Source organism: Crocodylus porosus, unplaced genomic scaffold (genome assembly GCF_001723895.1).
Source record: "Crocodylus porosus isolate Cpor-Errol unplaced genomic scaffold, CroPor_comp1, whole genome shotgun sequence".
Lineage (NCBI taxonomy): Eukaryota > Metazoa > Chordata > Crocodylia > Crocodylidae > Crocodylus > Crocodylus porosus.
The window spans coordinates 3,137,196-3,159,380 of record NW_017728886.1 but is presented as its reverse complement, the minus strand read 5'-3'; the positions used below and the strand labels follow the sequence as shown (position 1 = coordinate 3,159,380).

At 37.6% G+C, this 22,185-nt stretch overlaps 1 protein-coding gene across 4 annotated transcripts in view; it reads right to left on the bottom strand.

Moving 5' to 3' along the window:
- Nucleotides 1–22,185, bottom strand: part of NKTR (natural killer cell triggering receptor) — a 50,452-nt gene that overhangs the window by 21,760 nt on the left and 6,507 nt on the right. The window contains exons 2-8 of one of the 4 annotated variants that reach the window (XM_019529186.1): nucleotides 19,582–19,656; nucleotides 15,374–15,481; nucleotides 14,052–14,096; nucleotides 12,042–12,129; nucleotides 3,419–3,448; nucleotides 1,810–1,955; nucleotides 402–624 (exon numbers count right to left, since the gene is read on the bottom strand). In XM_019529186.1, the coding sequence (XP_019384731.1) occupies nucleotides 402–624; nucleotides 1,810–1,955; nucleotides 3,419–3,448; nucleotides 12,042–12,129; nucleotides 14,052–14,096; nucleotides 15,374–15,481; nucleotides 19,582–19,656 (715 nt within the window). Of the gene's footprint in view, nucleotides 1–401; nucleotides 625–1,809; nucleotides 1,956–3,418; nucleotides 3,449–12,041; nucleotides 14,032–14,051; nucleotides 14,097–15,373; nucleotides 15,482–19,581; nucleotides 19,657–22,185 lie in introns of those variants that run through there. The other 3 variants (XM_019529195.1, XM_019529206.1, XM_019529216.1) reach the window with 3 other exon arrangements.

The window sequence follows — 22,185 nt, the reverse complement described above, 5'->3', positions numbered from 1 at the left end:
CTGGAGGCAGCTGTGTCAGCTGCCTGCTTAGTCTACGGCTGAATCACCAAATCTTTTCCAAATTGATTTGGATGCTCTCTGAATCGATTTGGAGCTTTTAACTGATCTCCTGATTCAATTTGAATTTGGAGATTCGGTCCCCAAATCAGGCCAAATCACGTCCAAATTGAATCAGCTACCAAAGCTTCACACAGCCCTAATGCTAACATTCATTTAGTGGTTTTTTGTATACAGTCATCACTTAAAAAATACAGATAACTCTACAGTGAATTAGTCCTAAGTTATAACCAAGAAACAAAAAATACGCTCTCACAAAGTTAAATACACTTTCATTTTTTCATGATGGACAATACCAACATTGCAATTCTTTTTAGAATTTGTAAAGTTAACAAACTAGTCACCCTCTTTGGTTTGATATCTGTTTAAACCTTGGTTCTTCTTTCTTCCTCTCTTCTCTTCTTCGCTTTCTTGATTGTTTAGTTTTAGTTCTTCTCTTACGTTTTCTTCTTCTATTTCTTTCATTTTCAACTTCGCTTTCAGATGATGATTCTGAAGAGGTTGATGAGCTGGACGAGGAATCTGAAGCTTCTGAATCAGAAGACACTTTCTTCTTTTTCTCCAAAACTAAAGACAATTACATAATTCGTTATTAGATTACAGACATTTTTCTCCACTGAACATAATATAGACACTATATTATATATACCTACTTTATTTCACAGGTAGCCACATGTCAACAGAAACAAAAAAGTGACGTGCTACATACCATTTGTACCGTATAAGCGTTTAGATTACAGGTGACCAACCTGTGCCACACACGAACAGACCGGGGAGGGGAAAGACAGCATAGTGGCAGACAGGATAGGGAGCAGAAAACAGAGCAACAGTTTTGGCAGGGAGCACAAGGCAGGAAGTAAAGAGCAACAAATTGGGCAGGAGAAGGGTTCAGAAAGGTACTCAGAGGGTGCAAGGCTAATTTGTGGCATACCTGCCCAAAAGGTTGGCCCCCACCTATTTAAAGTCATACAGGTTTTAAGTGAATAATATAAAATGATTAATTTGAAATAATCATCTTCTAATTTGGTATGGCTATGCACAAGACAAGACAAGCAGGTAGCATTATAGCTGTGTATAAAGCAAGAGCTACACCTGCATTAAGGCAGCTACACCAAAAGAAATCAGTCGCCTATACTATTGGTTCCAGGGGTAGACAGGCCATGCAGAACTGTATCCCAGATTTGCCCCCTGAAAGTTGGTCACTTTGAATATATAGGCCCTCCGGTACTTATTTTTACCTTAAAATAAAGTACACTAAATTCAGAGCCCAAGTTTCCATCAGGCGCACACATTTTTTTTTTTTATATCTCTATCTCCATAGCTAGCTAGGTAGATAGATCCCTCTCTTGATAGCTAGATGTGTATATATAGACATATCCATCTCAGTAAACAGGAATCTATTATATCTACTTAAAGGAAACAAACAAAACCCCCTCTTCTATAAACCAGTTTGCCTCATTCCGTATAGTCATACGACACACACACATACACCTAAAACAAGGTTTGTCAATCAGGGGTAAACCCCCTCTCCCCACCCCGTGTCTGGCTGCTTGCCACCCCCCCCCCCGGGGGTACAGTTATTTAAAAAGGGGGCCATCAGAGATACACTTGTTAAAAAAAAAAAAGATTGAAAACCCCTGACCTGAAACAATGAATACACACCAGACACATTTATATAACCATATATAGTCCATGCTTTCTGCAAGTCAGGACAATTTCCAATTAATTTCAAGCAAAACAGTGTTTGCTTACCATCTTTTGCTGATTTTGTAATGACCACTCCACAGTCAATAACTCGTACATCTGCATATGGCCTACTTGCAGTATCAGTTTTCAGGTTTTCTATTTGCTCTATTACTTCAAAACCAGAAATAACCAGTCCAAAGACAACATGTACACTGCAGAAATAAGATTCAGAAATTAAAATGATTTAGGCATAACTGGGATTTTCTCTAAACTTCCTTTAGATTAAAAGTCGTAGTTTCACAGGGAAACAATTAGCTTCACTACTATTTTTGGACTGTTTAAGTCGATTTTCCCCAAATAGGTCTAAATAATGCTAGGGATATCTTGAGCGCTGTGATATCATGCAATAGAGAATATGGATGTATTTTCTAATAAGGCAGATCTGCCATCTTCTGAAATTCAACAGCAGCCTTGCAAGACTAATGCAGCTATGCACATGCTGGATAAAAATAGCAAGATAAAAATCTTCCCCCTATACATTTATGGAGTTGATCAAGGCATGGGCTTGTATTTAAAGTTCTTATTGGTGCTTTCCCACCATCTCTTGTAGGAGCTATTTAAGCAGGCTCTCATCTTTGTCCTCCACCCCGTAAGTTTTCTGCCTGGTTGGGTGAGGTCTGGAACATCTCTCACACAGGTGAGAGATGTAAGCTCGGAAGAGAAGTGGTAAGTTTCCCATTAGCTACTGAGACAGTTTGGGGAGGGTTGCCCTTGCCACTGTCAAGGTATGGGGCAACTGAGCCTCCATCCTGAGTGTTTGCAGGATTCTTCATTGCCTTTATTGAGAATAGCTTGATTAAGATACTTAAGAGAACTTTAAGACATTCTTGATTTCAGGTTTGATCAACTTATTTCTCAGTACAAAGCACCAATATAGGTAAACATTATCAATAGCATTTTATAGCTAGCCATCTGGAACAGAAGAAGTTATGGGGTTGGTCCAAAGTTACACAGTGAATCAGGATAATAACTGAAGAAACCCTTACTGTGAGTTAACTCAAGGGTGTCAAACTCATCAAGTCCCACAGCATACCACAAAAGCACAGAAAAAGCAGGGCTGGAAGGGACCTCAGGAGATCATCCAGTTTAATCTGTTCTCAAAGCAGGACCACCCCAACACTTCAAGTGGCACATGGGTCAACTCCAAGACCCAAAGGCAACACCATGAGCCAGATGATAGGGCTCCAAGGACCAGACCACATCTCTGACATTCCTGAGTTAACTAGAACACTGATAATGTTCCTTTCCTAACGTTTGCAGCAAATTTATTTGGGAACATAATTTATAGGACAGAGCAAACTAATTTCAATTCTTTAAAAAAAAAATCCAGATTCCAAGATTGTTGACAACTGAAAGCTAGAACATAAAAATAAATAATATGATAACATTTACATGCACAGTTGATTGTGCACGAAAAAAAATCCGTATTTGAAAAAATGGTGATAAAATATGCCAATTTTTGTTTCATAGTTCATTATATTACTTTCCCCCCAAGAAGTGCTCCCTCCTGACTTTTGTTTGCCTTAAAAATTGAGCTGTTTCCTATACACTGTTTGTATATTAATTATGAACTTTAGAATTATTGTTGCTATACATGTTTTAAAAAGATTCTTACCCATCAAGATGAGGAGCAGGCTTTGTTGTTCTTTGTGACAAACATCAACATGGATAAGATGGTAAAAATCAGGGATTCAGATGAAGAGGTACAAAGGAGAATGGCACAGTAAAATAAAAAAGGTGAAGGCAAAAGACAAAAAAAAAGGTGGAAAAAAATCCAGTTAAATATTTGAAAAAAAAATAAATGTTAAAAAAATTCTAGATTACAAGCATATTAAAAGTATAGAGACACATATACACTACATTTTCACATGTAAAAGTCCTACCAAAAATTGATTAAATGCATGCAATATTTATATGCATTAAATACTTTTCATGTACAGTGTCTGTATATATAGAAACCAGCACCGTGACCTGAAATATATTTTTAATGATAAATACTATGCAGTTGGCAATAAGAAGCTAGTGGGCAAACTAACAATAATTTAAATACTTCTGAAATTGTTACATACTAAAACTATTATTTTTAAGTCAGCTTGATAAAAAACAGTAAGTATTATTTCCTCATTCTTCTTCTATTTGCTGGCTGTATAAATCAATTTAAAGCATTATATTCAGGTCAGGACTACAATATTTAAGATCTTATTAAGTTTACATGCTGCCTTCACCACTGCAGTGCTATGCCAGGTACAGTACGAACTGTATAGTAATACGTACAAATATTACCCATCATTAACATATCACAGATTCACTCATTTATTCAAGTTAGAAACTGCTGGGTGTGGAAATGCCAAACCAGAAGTCAGTGCTCTACCATATGTCTACCAGTTATTAGGGTCTGTCAAATTTCTGACATCCCATTGAGGAAAAAAATGTAAAAGAAATAAATCTTAAAAAAAATGAAATCAATCATAATATAGCTAGGAATCAGAGTCTCTTTAAATCCTTCACCGATGAAGAAAGAAAATTTCCAAGTTAAAAACACATTATTATGACACTGTATTAGCAGCCACCTTCATTCAGTTCTAAGTAAGGCTTTACTAAAGTTGCAAAGGAGAACTGCACTATTTTGTAATAAATTCATTGAGGGATGGTACGTTAAAAAAAAAATGATACTGCACACGGGAAAAATTAAGAGCTGGACACTTTGATTTTCTTATATTCTTAAAGTTGTATGTGAAATCCCCAGGTCCTGTTTTCCCTTTCTAACCTCTTTGAATGGATTCTCTTCCAATCAGGGGCCCAGAGTGGAAGCTGCATTTGAGTTTTCATTAAAGCAGACTCGGTACCAAACCGACAGTGACGGTGTGTAAGTGGCTCTACCAGACTCTGTCTACACTATCCCTGTAAAGCTACTTTTCACTGCCTAGTGCAAAACTAGACTGGCATGCACAATGCCATCCAATAAAAATCAAGTGATGTTGCACCACTGAAATACACCTGCCAAAAGACTGAACTGCCAACCTTGAACATTCATGTTGTACCTTTATTCAGGTCCAAATCCCAATGTATACCTCACCCACCCTAAACAAACAGAAAAGTTCTAGTATAAAACAATAAATGAGAGCAAATGAGACATTAAGCTTCTATCACCACAGTGGTAAATGTTCCTTCTGGTCTTCCATAAAAGTAAGCTGACTTTACTTCTGTAATATACTGTATCAACACAAATAAGCAACTTCTTATGGCCAGTGCAATTTTATAAGCAAAAGAAAAATGCATTAACAATCTGCTCCCAAGCAAATAATTTATTTTAAGCAGGTTTAATTATAAATCTGTTCCGAAATACTGAAAATTAAGAAAGTGATTAAGTGAAACCAGCACTGAAATGTACATGCCTTAGCTTTTAGAATTAGGAAAATACCCAACAGTTTAAAACACTTAATGCACTGTACTAGTGAATCCTGGACAAGGAAAGTGAGCAATGTAGTTGCCCATATCAGCAAAGATCTCAGATGCATATTTATGTGCTTTGCTGAACCATGACTCAAGTCTTGGTTAAGAAGAAAAGGGAGAGTCATTTGGTAAAAGACCACCCAGCTTTCTCTCATTTTGTTGACAATACATTACTACATTCTTATACTCTCTTCACTTTCTTGGTCATGCAATGAAAACATAAGAATAAAAGCTTAGTCAAAGGGAAAACTCTGAAGCGCATAAACTAGAAAATAAAAGAACCAATTCACTGACTTCAAAAGGAGAGTCTGGTGCCCAACTGCTGAGCATGCCTTTGAAAAACTTCCTAGAAAGCTTATTTAAAATTAATTGAAATGTAATAAATTAAACTGAATGTCTGTTAATACCAGTTCAAGATTACTTAAATTGTCAATGTACACACATCCCTCTTCATTCTTGCCCAGTCGCTTTTCAAAGCAGTAAGTAGATTTTGTCCTACTGAATTTTTACTCAAGTTCCCTAAGAGATACTCCATCCAGACTTGAAAATAGAAAAAAAAAAAAACCTCTCTCCAACAAGCTTTTTCCTTTTATACACAGAATAATATATTTGTTAAATATCTTGGTCTGGATAAGTTTAACAGCCCCCCCCCAATACCATCATAAGGGGCAGTATCATTTAAATTAAAGTTTACAAGAAAGAGATTGTAAAGTCACTGAAGGTTACTAGTAAATTAGTTAAAAATACTGCCACATAGTATCTTTTGATAGACAGTCATATTTTTTCTCCTAGAAGGACCTCAGTCCTAACATGGGGTTCAATGTACATAACAATATGATCAGAAAGAGACAAGAAAGAGATAAAAACAGAGAGAAGAAAAGAAAAAGGACACAGCCTTAGAGGAATGAGACATTACCTTTGGAGCGCACGATGTAACACTGTTTCTGTAAATTTTACACAAAAATGGCAGAAATAAATTGTAATACATTTCCAGACAAAACTGAGTCTATGTTTTATTAAAATACAAAATTAAAATTATCAAATTGTATGCAAAACAAGGACGCTTTAAAAAAATAGAGGGCTCTAAATTTTCTTTAGAACATAAGTCTTTGGAAAAATTTTGGGCAAGTTTTCCTTTTAAAAACTGAAGAAATGTCCTGCTTGTGAAATGAACAGTAGAAAAGAAACTATTATGGAAAGAGTCTACTCTACAGCCTCAATCCAGAAAAGCACTTGAACACAAGTATAACTTTAAGCAAATGAGAACTTGATTCCAATGTGACTATGACATGCATGTGATTACGCTGGTGTTAAAGTGCTCTACTGAATCAATCACAATGCTATATAAGATGCTATTCCATTACTGAAAACTGTTGATTTCCTACCGAAACACGTTAGATAAGTGTAAATCCACATCGTCACAAGTTCCTACAATTGGCTAACACCTCTCGTGTTAACAAGTTTCCTTTAAAACGGTGAAAGCCACCATCATTAAAAGCAAGTCAGAGCCTATGAGTTTACTAACAGTGCAAGGAGGAAATCAACACCAAAGGTGCAAACAGAGGTATTTTTACCAAATAATTATACATTTTCATTCTAACAAACTGCAAGAATGCTGCAGTTTGGTATAACACAGGAATCTGTGAGAAAAAAAAAGGAAGTCTATGAATAGTTAAGTATTTGCTTGGTAATTAGACTCTGAAATAATGTGAAAAGGTGACTTTTTTTAATGCCATCTTTATACACCTAGATCATGATTCTCTAAATCTTATATATGTGCTTTACTCGTGTGAATAGTCACAAGGGAATGGAATCATTCATGCACTAAAGCTAAATACATGTGTAAGTATTTGCAAGACTAGGATCACAGATACTGAAGTATTATGCCACCTTTGATTTATTCAGCAGTTTAAATCTATACAAGTAAGATTGATAGAAAAGCTTACTTCAGGGTTAAAGAGCTGGTTATTTGACTTCAGCGGGAATTGCTGAACCTTCCTCTTCACACTTACAGAAGGCTTAGAAAATGCAGTGCTTCTAGCTTGTCACCAATTATACAGAAGTCACTTGCATAAACAATGAAAGAGCAAATCTCTGAACATTAATTGCTTATATATTAAAACAGGTCGGCATATTGTAATTTAGTTAGGAAGCACAGTGCTATGCTTTAGAAATGTTACTGCTTGAAACGAAAAAAAGAACCCTTCAAATCATTTTTGGCAGTGGCAGCACATGGTCACAGCATCCCAGCTGAAAAAACCACTGGACCTAATCTACGGGGCTACCCAGAGAAACAACAGTAAGGGTATGGAAGTCTTTGAGGACTTTGCACATTTAACAGCATTTTGTGTAAAGTTATTGTCCATATTCTGTTGGCTTTTTGTTTCCTCTCTAATATTGCTCTTGTACATAGTATCGCAGCACAAGGCAGTACTGGATAGATGCAGGTAAGCACGCTCTGAAAGTACCTCTGTTGAGAAACTGGGTAATTAGCACAGGCAGAGCACCATGTTACTATGGCCATGATGCTTCCAGTGCCCAAGTTAACTCAGTTCTCTCTACACAGGACTGCATTCATGCTGCACTTGGGCAGTCTCCAATGCACAATCTCCCACGGGCTCTGCAAGAGCTTACTTGCTAGTCATGGCAGCAGCACAGCCAAAACTGACCACGCACTAGGGAGTAATGAGAAGGGAGGGTAAGCCTAAGATTACTTGGCGTGTTTTCTGTTCCTCCCCCAAAACCACCCTGCGTCTGAGCAGGGATTGAAAATAATTAAAAATTCAGACAATCCTCTATTTAAAAAGGTGCTCTCCCAGAAGATACACTTATCTGAAAGTAGTTAATATAAAACTGAAGTTGATGGAGGTCCATTGTGAAAAAAAAAATATTCAAGGAAAAAAAAAATTACACCATTTCTCTATGGCTTGTTCCAGCGTGTCAGCTAAACCTGGAAGGGTGCTGATTCCAACTGTAGTATAATTAGAGCAGGGTGACCAGAGGGTGGGCCATGAAAAATATTAGCTGCCATCACAACTATACAACCATGTGCACCCAGCTGCTTTGTTAAGGCTCTGGATTCCAATAAAATATTTCTGTCATTTCACATAATATAAAGCAGTTTGTCATGCCTTTGAATCAGTCCTGCTCATTTTTGACTTTTTTGACATTCGAGTTTCACTTTGAACATCTATCTAATTAAACAATAATGCATTTCTCTGTCACGCTGCTGAAGAGAATTACTACGAGAATTAGTACACTTACCGGTTGGTTATTTGACAAATGAAATCCTGTCTGCAACTAAACAGATCTTTCACTCCAAAACATTCCCTCCATTGAATAATTATTAAATGGCAGAAAGCATCTATCAATAAACCTTTTGCATCACTTGTGACATGTGCCGTTTTATTTTTGCGACCATGTTATTTCTACAAGAGTGGTTTTTAGCATGTTTATTCTTTTTTTAAACTACCCTTCTTAAAAAGTTTTCTAAGCTATCTTTCCCAGCAGTCATTTCCATATCCATTTCTCTAAAAGTTCTTTCAGTTGCACTCATGCGGACAGACATTCCTGTTCACTGAACTAAAACTGGTCTGGAAAAAAAAAATTCAGGAAAATTTTACGCAAATTCTAAAATTCTAAGATTCCAGCAAAAACAATATTTATAGCCCAATCAGACACTGAAAAGTCTGTAGTTTTTCCAAATGGTACCAATGCCTGACAAAAGACAAAAGAAAGACAGTCAAAGCAACAGTTAAGTCCTCTGGGCCAAGCATGGAATATAATCTTTAGAACTGCACACTCCTTTACCATCATTTCGACCTCAGCTGGGCAAATATAAATACCTAACTAAAGCACTATATATGTTTTGTAAGGTAAGCATGTGTACAGGTGCTTGTCAAACTGCAACCTCAGTTTGCACGAAGAAATACCAAACTCTCGACGCCAAGAAAATAAAACTCCAGGCATTTATAGATGTGCTCCAGAATGTGGCACTTTCATTAGCACAGCTTCAAATGCCATGCTAATTAAAGCACTTGGAGCATCATGTGTATCAGCAACCTGATGCTGAAAAATGGCAGTGGGGTGCTTTAAACTGAAGCTCCCCAACACCATTTTTCATCACAGGGATCCTGATACACATGACATTGGAGTCCACTGGAGTGGGGCAATTACTACGAATTAACTATAATTACAGCATGTCGGAGCAGGCTCCCTGCACATGTATAGGAGCCCTATGTTCACTACCTAAACATGCCTCAACGGGTGTGTATTTAGAGCTAAATATAAAAATTCCAGGTCTGGAAGACACTGTGTCTGTCCCCTCCATATATCCAGCAAGTTCAGCGTATCACTTCAAAAGTCGTTACATCTATATAGTGACAAAGTCCTTTAAAAAACCCAAGCCGTATAAGCCAACACACACTTGCATTTTCTGCTTTGAAGAATTTAGATCGGCTGAAAAAAGCTGAATCAATGAATGCTTTATTCTATATATTCATTTGTCCTCCAAATCGTTTAAAGGATGACACTAATAGAGGATTATTTTGGATTGCATATTATAATACAACATTTTTTCAAAAGCGTAAATTAAGCCTGGACAAATGTACAGTATTTCCCTCACACAAATGTTGATCATTAAATAACTTTACTGAGCAAGAACAATTGCTTTCATACATTGTATTTTATCTTTAGAATTAAAACCCTTTCAACATGTAAATTTTAGGTTTGAAAAGAAGAAAGTTACTTTTAAGAGGAGAACCATCTTCAAAATTATATTCCATGTTAAAAATGTATAAGCAACTTACGATTTGTATGTTTATGTTAATTACTGACAATTTATAAAAAGAAAGAGCTGAATTTGGCTTCATGACACAGCTATGCTCCACTACAAATCAGATACTAAATAAAATCCTACCTCTGCAGCTGACTATGCTGGTAAAACTGTTGGTTTTCACCTTAAATCTCACTGATTTCATTGCAGCCTGCGTGGCTTGTAACAGTCCCTAACATGTGCTATCAGATGCAGGACTGGATGACTAAAATTTGTCATTGGTTTTCCCTCAAAACTTGTATTTAAAAAGCATTAAAAATACTGATGCTTTTCAAAGTAGATTTCGCATTTAAGGTGATATTTCAAATGCTAATGTTCATCATTTAGTCTCATAATTTGAACTGTGATAGTACCGTAATTTTTACATAAAACACCTAACATACAAGATACTTATCTTACTTGTATTAAATTGTTAACTTAAATTTTATGTACAAGATAAAGAAACTTTAGAGCCCTCAGATGGTAGCTTCTTGATTGATGTGGCATCGTTAAAATTTTCAAGTTTACAGTTCAGATAAGGTTAAAAATGGAAAATGGTGACTTCAAAAATCAAAATGTTAGTCACTATGTAACTTAAAGGACAGCAATGAAGTAACTGGTTTTCATGGACTCATTATACATAATACACCATTTATATATTATATGGAAATTTATATATAAATATATAATGTTATTTTACTGTACTCTCCATTTTTAGGACATTCTTTAGGAAGAGACCTAAAAATGTCTCTTATCTGAACCTTATTACATCATGTTGGAGATCTCTTTTCAGGCAAAGAAAATATGAGTGTCCTTCTGGACCATTTACTTCTTTATTGAAGACAGTGAAGCGCCATTCATTCTTATCCACCAAGAAAGATGGCAAAGAAAACAGAAGTTTTAGTGTAATGAACTAAAATATATAGCTTCAATTGCAAAGCAAGGCAGCAAAAAGATCATTCACAATGAAAACTTTCTACCCAGCACAAACCCAACACAGGAAACCAGATATCCCCCCATCTAAGATACACACTATGAAATGTTAACAGAAAATTTTTTTTTAGAAGATGGTGACAAAGATGGATATTCAGACAAGCTTTAGCAATTGAAAAAAGGTTATTGATGCGCCTAGAATTTGTCATCTTCAACCAAAGAGAAAAATAAACAAACAAACAAATAAATAAATAAATCGGTTATTTCTTCCAGCACTGAGTGATTCCCATCAGAGCTGTTCTGTACAGTCAAGCATTTTCCATATTTTACTAGAAACATACTAATATACTGGCGTGTATAGTATAATAGAAATAAGAGCTGCATGAGGAGCTCTTCCCCTAATGTTCTATGTTACTTTTCTGCCAACACTCTTTAAAAATAGGTTTAAAATAAAATTACACACATGTACATACAGTACTATGCAGCAACAAAGGCAGCAGGCATTTCAGGGACAGACTAAAGTAAAACATCCCACAAAAAAACAAAATAAATACAAAGATAGCACATTTTTAAAACACATGCAACTCGCACTGTTTAAGTGTGAACTATTAGATATCTTGTCCTCTGTTTTACACAAAACTTTCTAGTACTGGAAACTATATATCATTGTTTTAATTTGTTTAGTGGGCGTCACTTAAAAGAGTACAAAGCCAAATAATAAACTATTCCCTAAACACCAACAGACATAAAAGCATAAGCCATTTTCTTTTTAAGAAAGCAAGCCAAAAAATTAAAAAAAATCCATATATGATTAATTCTTCTAAGCCAAGAGAACACCACAAATAAAAATCAAAACCACTTTATCTCAATTTTCCCTGTTTACTATATATTAGGGACTGCAGGTACCCACTGGACACCTTCCAAAAACCGCATTAAGGCCAATAACATCCAGTTGGAGTTAATTTAGCAATACCATCTTTCTCATGAACAGCGCTTCTCTGTTTAAGAAAAGCTCAAGTCTGAAATTATATCTACTCACATGAAAAATTGGGAACCATTGGTATGCTTCCCTCGGTTTGCCATTGACAAAAGGAACGCTCTGTCATGTTTGAGAATAAAGTTTTCGTCTGTTTGAAGAAAAAACACACTAGTCAGTCTCCTGTTGGCGAATACAGGTATAATATATTTTTTTTCTTGCAACACATGGATAGTACAAGGAGAAAATCTTCAGCTGCTCACTAAGAAAATCTGAATACTTAAAAAAAAGGAAAAAAAAGAAAGAAAATTTAAATCTAATCAAACCTCCAGAAATACAAGTGCAGATAAGAGTTATAATTGTTAACTCTAACAGCAGGCAAAGAATACAGGGGTATTTTTTTTAGATAAGTTACAGCTCTGGAAACAGCACAAAATATATTGTTTAAAATAATGCATTTAAATGCAAATTTCAAGGTTTCCGTACTACCTTCAATACAATTATAGTGCATCAGATGCTTACATCACTTGAAACATTTCCTGTAGGAAAGCCACCTTTCTAACCACCTCTCCCTATGCCATGCTAAAACATGGCTGCGCCTGTTCACTGCTACCATTTCTCCATCATAGTGAGTGTCACGGAGGTAGAAAAGACCCTGTTAAAATAGCTTTCTCCCTGTTAGGGCGCATCTGGAGGTACAGCAAACCTACTGAATCCACACTTGAAGTCTCAAAATGCAAAAGGAAGTTAAATTCATAGGGACAGCTGAATGAGAAACAGTACATGTCTGCTCTTCACCCAAGTGATAGAACACATAATATTGAAAATATAAAAATGCATCATTTAGTGCAATGAATTAAGTAAACTAACCTGCAGTTGTGCAAGCAAAACACAATCAGTAAAACAACATTAATTTTACAAAAAGATTTCAGTAAAATCTACCATGCGCAACCTGATATTACAGACTTAAAAGCTGTACCATTAATCTTTAAGACTGCCAAAAGGTACAATAGCAAATTGTTAGCATTTACTTATCTCAGCATTTTCCTTAGAAAGAAAAATGTATAACCTTTTAAAATCAGAAGCAGCTACATGACATCCTCATGTAAAAGCTGCATATTCTGACACCTAACCATGTCTTCTTATACTACAGAAGCTTCAGAGCATGCATCTAAATTGCAAAGAGCTATACACAACACTTGAAACATCCAGCTGTTATGGAAAAGCTTATTTCAACAGTGGAACACCAGAGGGACTTCCCAGCTTTCACAAAATAAGAATTATACCATACCCTCTCTCTTAAAAGCACCAAATACCATAATAAAACTCTCTCACCTCTTTCTTTCTAAGAAAAAGCTTTAGAAAGAAGGTGAACAGTGAATTTATTTACCTAGTATAGGCAAGCAAATTAGTACCTTGTGTGGAGTATCAACACGGCCAAGTATTTTTAGAAATCAAGCCCGAAAAATACAAGCCTCAGCGAGGAAAAAAGGGAGGTGCTTTAAATAAATGACAACTGTTCAGATCTGAGAATAATTCCAAGTAATATATCTTCAAATCAATCAGTACCCCTCAAAAAGATTAGATACAGAATTCTTCACTTCTCCAAGCAATACAGATATCCATCCACAAAACTGATATTTAATCAGTTGTCTATAATATTTATTAGGAAGGGTAAAAGGGAACAGAGTTTGAATTTGTGTTACTGAGCTTTTGTCTCTTACCTTTTCATTTTGCAAAAGACCACATTCTCTATAAACAAAAGAATATGTTGACAGTTTTAGGCAGGAAGATAGGAGTTTATTCATGAATAAAGTTGCCTAACCTCCATGCTGAAAGTCATGTTCAACCAATAATGTTAGCCTTAATTAATTGTCAGTTTAAATTAAAATATTACAATAAATTTATCTGAATTTCATGCATATAAAAACAATTTTCATGCAACATTAGTTTCATGCAAAAGGTGATCTATAAGTAGATCTCTTCTCATTAAATATCTTGGGGGGAAAAAATATCAGAAACTTGCTTATCTCAGAACTGAAGCAAAAGACCGTAAAGATATATTTAGCTTACCTTTAAAATATCCCCCATAGATAGATTCACCTCCTTTTCCATTACCTACATAATAGAAGTATGTTTTAAACTTTCAGAGATTTTAAAAGTTTGGGTCATAAAATTGGTACATATGGCAATCGTTAAAAGTACAAAAAAAATACAATACTGTGGACAGGTAATACAAGTGAAAGGGATATATGCATGTACTAAAGATGTAACATTTTGATTTTTTGGCAACCCTATTTTTCAAAGCATAACCATGATCACATTTATCTTAAATTCAACTGAAAATTTTGCACCAGTGATGTAGACCATAAACCCCAAAAACTTTGGAAACTGGAAGGAGACTTGCACTACCCCGGGAAACTTGGGAAAGTTTGAGTGAAGCTGAGAGACAACTCTTCCTCCTTCGCACTTTTTGGGTAAAAGGAAGGAAGAAGGGGAAAAGCAACAGCAAGCACCAGAGAAGAAAGTGAATGAATAAGGCTGACAAGGTTTCCCTGCCCAGAGGCATTCCAGGTGTGGGTCAGCTCCCACGAAGTGGATAAATTACTAGCCAGCAGTTCTTTCAAAGCCACCCTCCTTTTTAGCCATTCCCTAGTACAACATACCTGGAAGTGCAGCAATTTACCAGAAGAAATAGTCACGCTGCAGAGCCAATAAGTATGATTGTAAGGCTGAATGACAAAGGCACTATGGTAATTTTCAGAGGCAACAAGGAAAGAAACACTAAGTTGCCTATGCATGGGTGGATGGGACACAAGAACAAAAGAGGGGGGCAGGGGAGTAAAAACATCCTGCGTATTCTAAATTGGCATTCAGGGACCCATTCATTAAATTATTTCCAACATGCCTATCACCACGGTACTTATTTATAGTTACATCCCTTCCATGCTGCTGTGTCTTAACTCAAGAGAACAAGAGTAAACATCATTAGTATACCTCACAAAAAAGGAAAATGCAAAAATGGTTAGAATGTAAATTAACATTTAAATCATTTTTCATTCATACAAGGTAAGGGACAGTAGGGTTAGCAATTCAGTAAGGGAAATCTGAAATTGGTTTAGCTTTCCAGTTTCAATTTGAAACAAGCGTTAGAAGGATTGACAGAAATGAAGGATTAGTCTCACGAAGCACATGGAAGAGCTCTGGGACCTCATGCTCCGTAATAAACTATAGTGCTGGATGTAATCTTAACATAAAAGAATGAATAATAAAATCTTAGTAGTTTGACTTTATGTTCAGAAACTATAAAACCATTTTCAGGGAACTTCCAGATTTTTAACTCTGTAAATGAAAGCTGCAGTGAAATCTTTTGGCAAACAAAGAAAATGTTTTACCTTCACTGAAGTCCCCACCCTGTATCATAAAGTTTTTAACCACACGATGGAATGTGGTGCCTTTGTAATAAAGCTTTTTCCCAGTTGTTTTTCCAATTCCTTTTTCACCTGTAAAATGGCAATTAAAAAGTTAAAAAAATACAATTTTGCTAAACTAGAACCCAGCCACTACTGGATAAATTCCTGAGCAGAATTTTATTTTTTTAGTTTCAAGGAAACATGAGGCTGTCAAACCATTTAACCAGTTACCATATTTACTTGAATACAAGATGACCCCCCAATAATTAGACACAGACAGTCCTCAGACTTACAACACAACTGGCTCCTGAAAGCCGTGTCTGAAGTTGCAATGTTGCAACTCAGAACGAATTTTCTCATAAGAAACAATTATAAATGGGGGGTTGGTCCCTGAACCAAGGCCCTATACCCTATTTTCACCAAAAATACCCCAGAATTTTGTACTCGATCAATTATAAATGAGTAATATAGCTACATTAATGTACTTATACTGTAAATAGCAATCATACTGATTTGGAAGGACTACTTTGAGGTGACTTTGCCAGACTTTTTGAAAGGCTCTTGGTTGGGCTTTTTAAAGGGTTCTTGGCTGGAGTCTTCTCAGGAGTCTTGGCTGCAGGTTTTTCTGGAGTCTTGGCTGCTTTCTTAAAGAAACTGTCCAAGGAAGTTTGGACAGATGTTCTTCAGGGAGATGAGCAACACAGCGAACTCGTTCGCTGGTGTGGCATCGGATCGGATCAAGCGCTGTAAAGTCGAAACTGACGTCGTAAAGTTGAAACAGGGTGTCAATTTATAAGTGCTGTAGGTGCAAAACATTGTAACTCGAAACGTTGTAACTCGAGGACTACCTGTACTATATATGGACAATGTATACATTTGTTGTAATTTTCCAGGTATAGATGCCAAATATTCAACATTTGCCTTGAATTTGTCCCCCTCCCACTGCTACAACAGCGAAAATAAATTTTGGGAGTCAGGTAGCCCCCTTCCTCTCTATCCCCCTCAACTTCTTCCCCTTGCAGCCACTTCTCCTCTCTTCTTACTGTCAGATCCTGCTCCCCCATGGAAGTGAGGGGCAACTCTGAAAATACTGATCTTGCAAAAAAACCCAAAAAACCCAACCGAAACGAAACAACATATTTGTAGTAACTTGCATGTAGGTAAATTATTACATGTCCACAGACTTAGTTCATCCAGAATTGATACATTTTACCTTCTTTTTTTTTTTGAACTGCTGCAAGTTTTAGCACTGGTTCTCCATAAACACACTTTTAAGCAGCACTCCTGTATCTACTTATACAAACTATGCATGCTATTAGTCCAAAGCCAAAAGGCTCATGATATACCATATAGTTCACTGGGCTGGTGACCCCATAGACCAGTCCTGCTCAGTATGTGTGTGTACTTTAGATCCCCCCCCCTTCCCCCCGCAAAGGAGCCATGTGCTAAGCTAGCCCCCAGTCATGGCTGGAACTGCGTGTTCTTGTCACGAGTCCTGGGATCCTCCGAAAATGTAGATGAAGCACAGGACAACCTGGTCTGGCCAGACCTCATGGACATCATAGCCACACTAATCATATGCAACACCCTCGGAGAGGAGGCAACAGGCTGATTCTGAGTGAACTGCTGAGGGCCCTGTTTTGTGACGCGTGCCAGACATTTTAGGCTGATGAAGAAACAGGAATCACTGGAAATGGAAGAAAGGCACTGCCTGGCTGTGGGAGTGAAAAGGAAGTCAAAATGTGTTCAATGCAGTGGTTCACCATGACTTGAAAAAGAGTATGAGCACAATGGTTACAACCATATATCTTATTCAGATGGGCTGCACTTACTCATCTTGAAGGAAATAAATTATCAGCAAAAGATTTTGTTTCATTTTAATCATGGAAAAAAATGTGGATTTGGGGTTACTTTTTTTAAAACTGAAAATTAGGGGTGTTTTTAAATCAGAGAAAACCAGGATCCCTGTTAATGACAGTGGCACAAAAAGGGTCAGTGCAGGCTAATTATATTTGCTGATGATGCATATTATCAAGGAGGATCTGGATATCATGCAGGAAAGAATGGGCGCCCTTGAAGACTGGAGTAATAAAAATAAAATTAAACTTAGAGTGCAAAATACAAGGTAGAACACAGGAGTCAGTAAGAATTTCTGCTATGAGCTCTGAGTTTATTAGCTGAAAAGTGCTGAGGAGGACGAGGAGGTGGTGGTGGTTCTGGGTGCTGATCATTAGAAGCACTATAAATCAGTGACAGGATTCAGCCATGAAAGAGATAAATGCATTTTAGGCAAGGTATTTCCAGTAGAAATAGGACAAGATGGTATCATTAAGGTCTAGCAAGGGCACTACCTCGAGGAAGTTTCTAGGAAAGGACTCGAAATTTAAGATAATGAGGAGAACTCCACTATCATGAATGGAAACTAGAGATTTATTTGGTATGTGTAGCAGCAGCACAAAGGCCAACAGGGGCTACTGCTCTATATACTGCTCAGTGATGCACACAGCAGGGATGGAGGAGAGATGCATAAACTGGTCAACCCCAGGCAAGCGAATGGGGCCTTGCAGCCACCAGGTCAACCCCAGGCAAGCGAATGGGGCCTTGCAGCCACCAGGTCAATAGTTCAATATTGAAGTTCAATACTAGCATTGAAACACTGATTAGCTGGGAACAGATCTGTGCAAGGAATTTGATAGTTAGAAAAAGCTTCTTCCAAGGTGGGGCTGTCCAACTGGGGGCCTGCAGGAAGGAAGAATACATGCAATCTAGCAGGAAATGTGTTTCTTAAAATGACCAGATCCAATCTTGGTAACTCCTATAGAGAATGCAATAAAAGATATCACATTTACCCAAAGAACCCTCTTTGCCTATGTTCTCAGGCAGACACTGCTATAACCAACACTCCCTGAAATATGAAAGATATCGAATTTTGCCATGTGAAATGGAAACTTCACAACATGAAGAAGAAAGAAGCCTAACTAAACAACAACATATACTTTCTCTTCACTGAGATGCACTTGCATTTTCACAAACCTGTATTTTGCATATTGGCTTCTATTCCGCCCAGGGGGAGCACAAACCACCCCCCAGCAGACTCTCCCTATACTTTTAGAAGGGTGTTTGTTCCCAAAAACTTGCAAAGAACAATTTTTTCCAACTATTTATTTGGTCTAATAAAAGGTATCATTTACCCAAACAACCTTGTCAACCCAAGCAGTACTGCTTTTCAAGTACATACAATGATGAATATGACAAATCCCACTGATTTCAATTTTAAGGACACTAAAGTCTATTTAAACCTGCCTGCTAATTTGCATCCAAACAATTTGCTCTCAGCTGTTTGCACCTCATTAAGCCTTAGTAACTGTGTTATTTGGAGTTTGCAGTCAATCTGCTTTTAGCTGTTCCCACCTGAATAAAGTCTTTACATTACTGCATTACAACCTTGCCTCTTACACCAGCCTTGATACTGACAGAACAAAATCAGTTTGGGGACCGCTAATAGCACAGCACTCAAAGAAGTTAAAATGGGCTAGAAGGATTTACTGCCTAGGCTACTCATCAGGCAGTCTTCCGATTGCAATGAGCCTACTATCTGCAGGTTAGATTGTATTTAGCCTCTATCATCATTAGCAACATCTGTTCTTCAATCTATGTCCAGGAAGGTGATGTCTCCACTTTTCAGTAGTGTTCATCTCTGCAGTGCCATTGCAGAGATCTCTGGCCACATCCAAATTCAACTCCAGGGAACTACAGAAGGCTACTCCAGCAGAACCCTCTTTTATTATCCTTCCCTAAAGTGACTGAACACCTAGTGTTACAGCTATCCCAAACTCTCATCTAGTCCCAACTCCTTCTCCGCTCCCAAACCCTCACACAATCATTTTGGTTCCCCTCAAGTTACACAGACGTCCCAACCCACCAGTAACATGCACACTAATCGAGCACTCTACATGCCCCTGTAACTTTTGAAACCCACAGTCCACAAAGCCAACCTTCTGTTCGTCTTATGCTATTTACACAGTTCTTAAGTTTTTGGGGCCTGGACCTGCATTTTTTGGAGATGGAATATTCTGAATGAAGAATATTTTACACACACTATACCTACCAAAGCCAGTATGATACCGCTGCTATTTTAAATAATTGTATCAATTGTTAAGCAACTAGAAAGAATTGATAATACAACCTACCTGAGCATAAGCAAAGAAAGTTCTTGCAAGTCTTTGGACATATATCTGAGAAAAGCTGAAACATAATTCGACCAACTGGAAGAGAGAGACAAATAACCTTGTTACAAGGATTTTTCAAGCTGTTAATTTTCTGCAACATTAATAACACATGAGCATAGTCTGTGGGCATAGTTTCTTGGAAGAAAGGATGTTACTGAGCAGAATGAAACAGAGAACAAATCTTGGGCTTATGTGTGTATGGAGTAAAAATAATTTACCTGAAATGGAAACCAAGTAACTTTACTAAGCTCACGCCAATATTTTAATAAGCATCTTAAGAAGCTATTACGATTTTTAATGAATTAGATATGATAAAGTTACAGTTACAGCAAATGTCTCATCTGGCCTATAATTACTTTTTTGAAATAAAGCAATACAGTTTATGCCTTAAATTAACAGCCAGTAACTTTTACAAGCTGCAGGCTGGAGTCATTCTGCTCCACTCCAATGTGGGCCAGGGAGTTTCAGCAGCATATTGGCAGTGGTGGTGGGCAGGGGTGGGTGTTAGGGGGACAGGGAGGTTGTGTGTGCCCATGCTGGGGCCAAGCAGCTGGGAACTCCATTAGGGCCTGGCAGCTTGAAGTTGCATCTGTCTTGCTCTTGTTTCTCCTTCCTACTCGGCCCACCCATTCTCCTGGCTGCCATGCCAGTGTAGCTTCCGGTAGCCTGGCTCCAGCATAGCTATCCACTTGCTGGAAGCTCTATCATCGCTGCTGCAAGAGAGGAGGAGAGTAGAGGGGGGAATCAGGGGATAAGGGCTTGGTGGCAGGGTGGGCTCAGCTGCCTGATCCTGGTGCAGCTCCTCTCCACCCAGATCCAATGCGACCGCAAGCACAGACTCAGCCCACAGGCCTTAGGTTGCCGACCCCTGCCTTGGATAAAACATCAGCAAAATCATATTGTCTGTGGGATATTCCCCCTCAGATGCTAAGAGACATGTTTTGTATAGGAACATCCCTTTAAGTGATAACTAAATACTAATAAATGATAGGTCTACAGGTATTTGGTAGGTCACAGTCGCATTGTGTACCACTGTCACGGGAATCACAATTCCTAGCCCCAAAAGCTAAAAAGCACACCCTGAGTGGGTGAAACAAGGGGAAAAAGGGAAAGACGGCAACACATCTAATAAATATTTTAGAAATTAGGTATGTGCCCTTTATGCAGGTATAAAATTAAATCAGTAACAGGAATCACAGGAATCTCAGTGAGCTACCTGCTTAGATGGCAAGACAGCTTTTCTCTTCACATAAACTATTTAAGACTCCCAGAAGGAACAGAAGAAAAGGGTGTTCACATAATTCCTCTTTAGACCAAAAAAAGGGTGTTACGGTGCTTTACAGTTGACCTTTACTCAGACACACGTTAATATTTTTCAAAATATGCAGAAAATGGTTTGAAGAAGCTGTTTCAGTTGCTATTTCATATCGTCTCAGCTATCTGAATTATTTAAATCAGAGCTACAAACTTGATGAACAGAATTAAAATACAGATTTAGAAGAAAAACCCTTAATATTCTTCTATTTCATGAAATAAGAATTAAAAAAACCCATCGAAGCTACCACACAAAGTGGCGTTACACTGAGTTTGGTGAGCATTTATTAAAGAATGCCCTCTAGTGGTAGAAGATTGGAAATAGTTCAATGCTGCCAAAAAACTGGATTGTTCAAATTTTAACGACAAGTTAAAATCAAGTTATTTTTTAGTTTCCTGCACTGGAAACATCTCTTGAAACAGAATTACATCCAATACCATGGCCTCTAATAATTCAGTTTTAATTTTACTGGGGGACAAGAAATAACTAGCTAGAAACCATTTGCAACAATTTTCTGGTTGAGAAAGTCAGAAGACTCTCTACCCTAAAGTGAGCACTAAGGGCATTGGTAGATGACACAGAGGGGTTAATTCTCCCTAAATTGAAGCGGCGGTTTTTTAGAAGTAAACCCCTGTGTCGTGTACACCTGGCTGTCAGAGGCCAACCCTTACCTGCTTCTCCAGTGGTGGGGAGGAGAGGAAAGCCGCCAGTGGGCAGAATGGTCCCTGAGCTGGGGGGAGCCCGGTGCTTCCCTCCATGGCCGTAGGGTAGAAAACTAAAACTTCTCAGAGGTGTTTTACTTTGCAGTGCCCCAAAGTCATTAGCTGAATCTCAAAGTAATTTAAAGGTGCATTATGCCACCGAATGTGCTACAGCAGCCGGAATTAACATGTAATATGCTGCCAAATGTGCAAACAGCAATGCCATTAAAGCAGTGCAAAAGGTATTTAACCCGCTTTAAACCCGCTAAACTATGTTGTCTTCAAACAGCCTAAGTCTCACCAAGGGCAGAGTGATAGGTTTTGTCTCCCACCCCTACTCCCCGTCAAGAAAGGACTGGGGCAAAAACAGAACAGCACAGCTCCTCTCTTTCTGAAAGTAAAGGGGGGTGGAAAATCGAAACATTTGTTAAATCAAGCCTCTCTGAAAGATCAGAATCTGTCCCAGGGGTCCCATCTTTAATATCAACCTTTGCTGGGATTTAGTTAATTTTCATAGATTTCATAGACATCAGGGCTGGAAGGGACCTC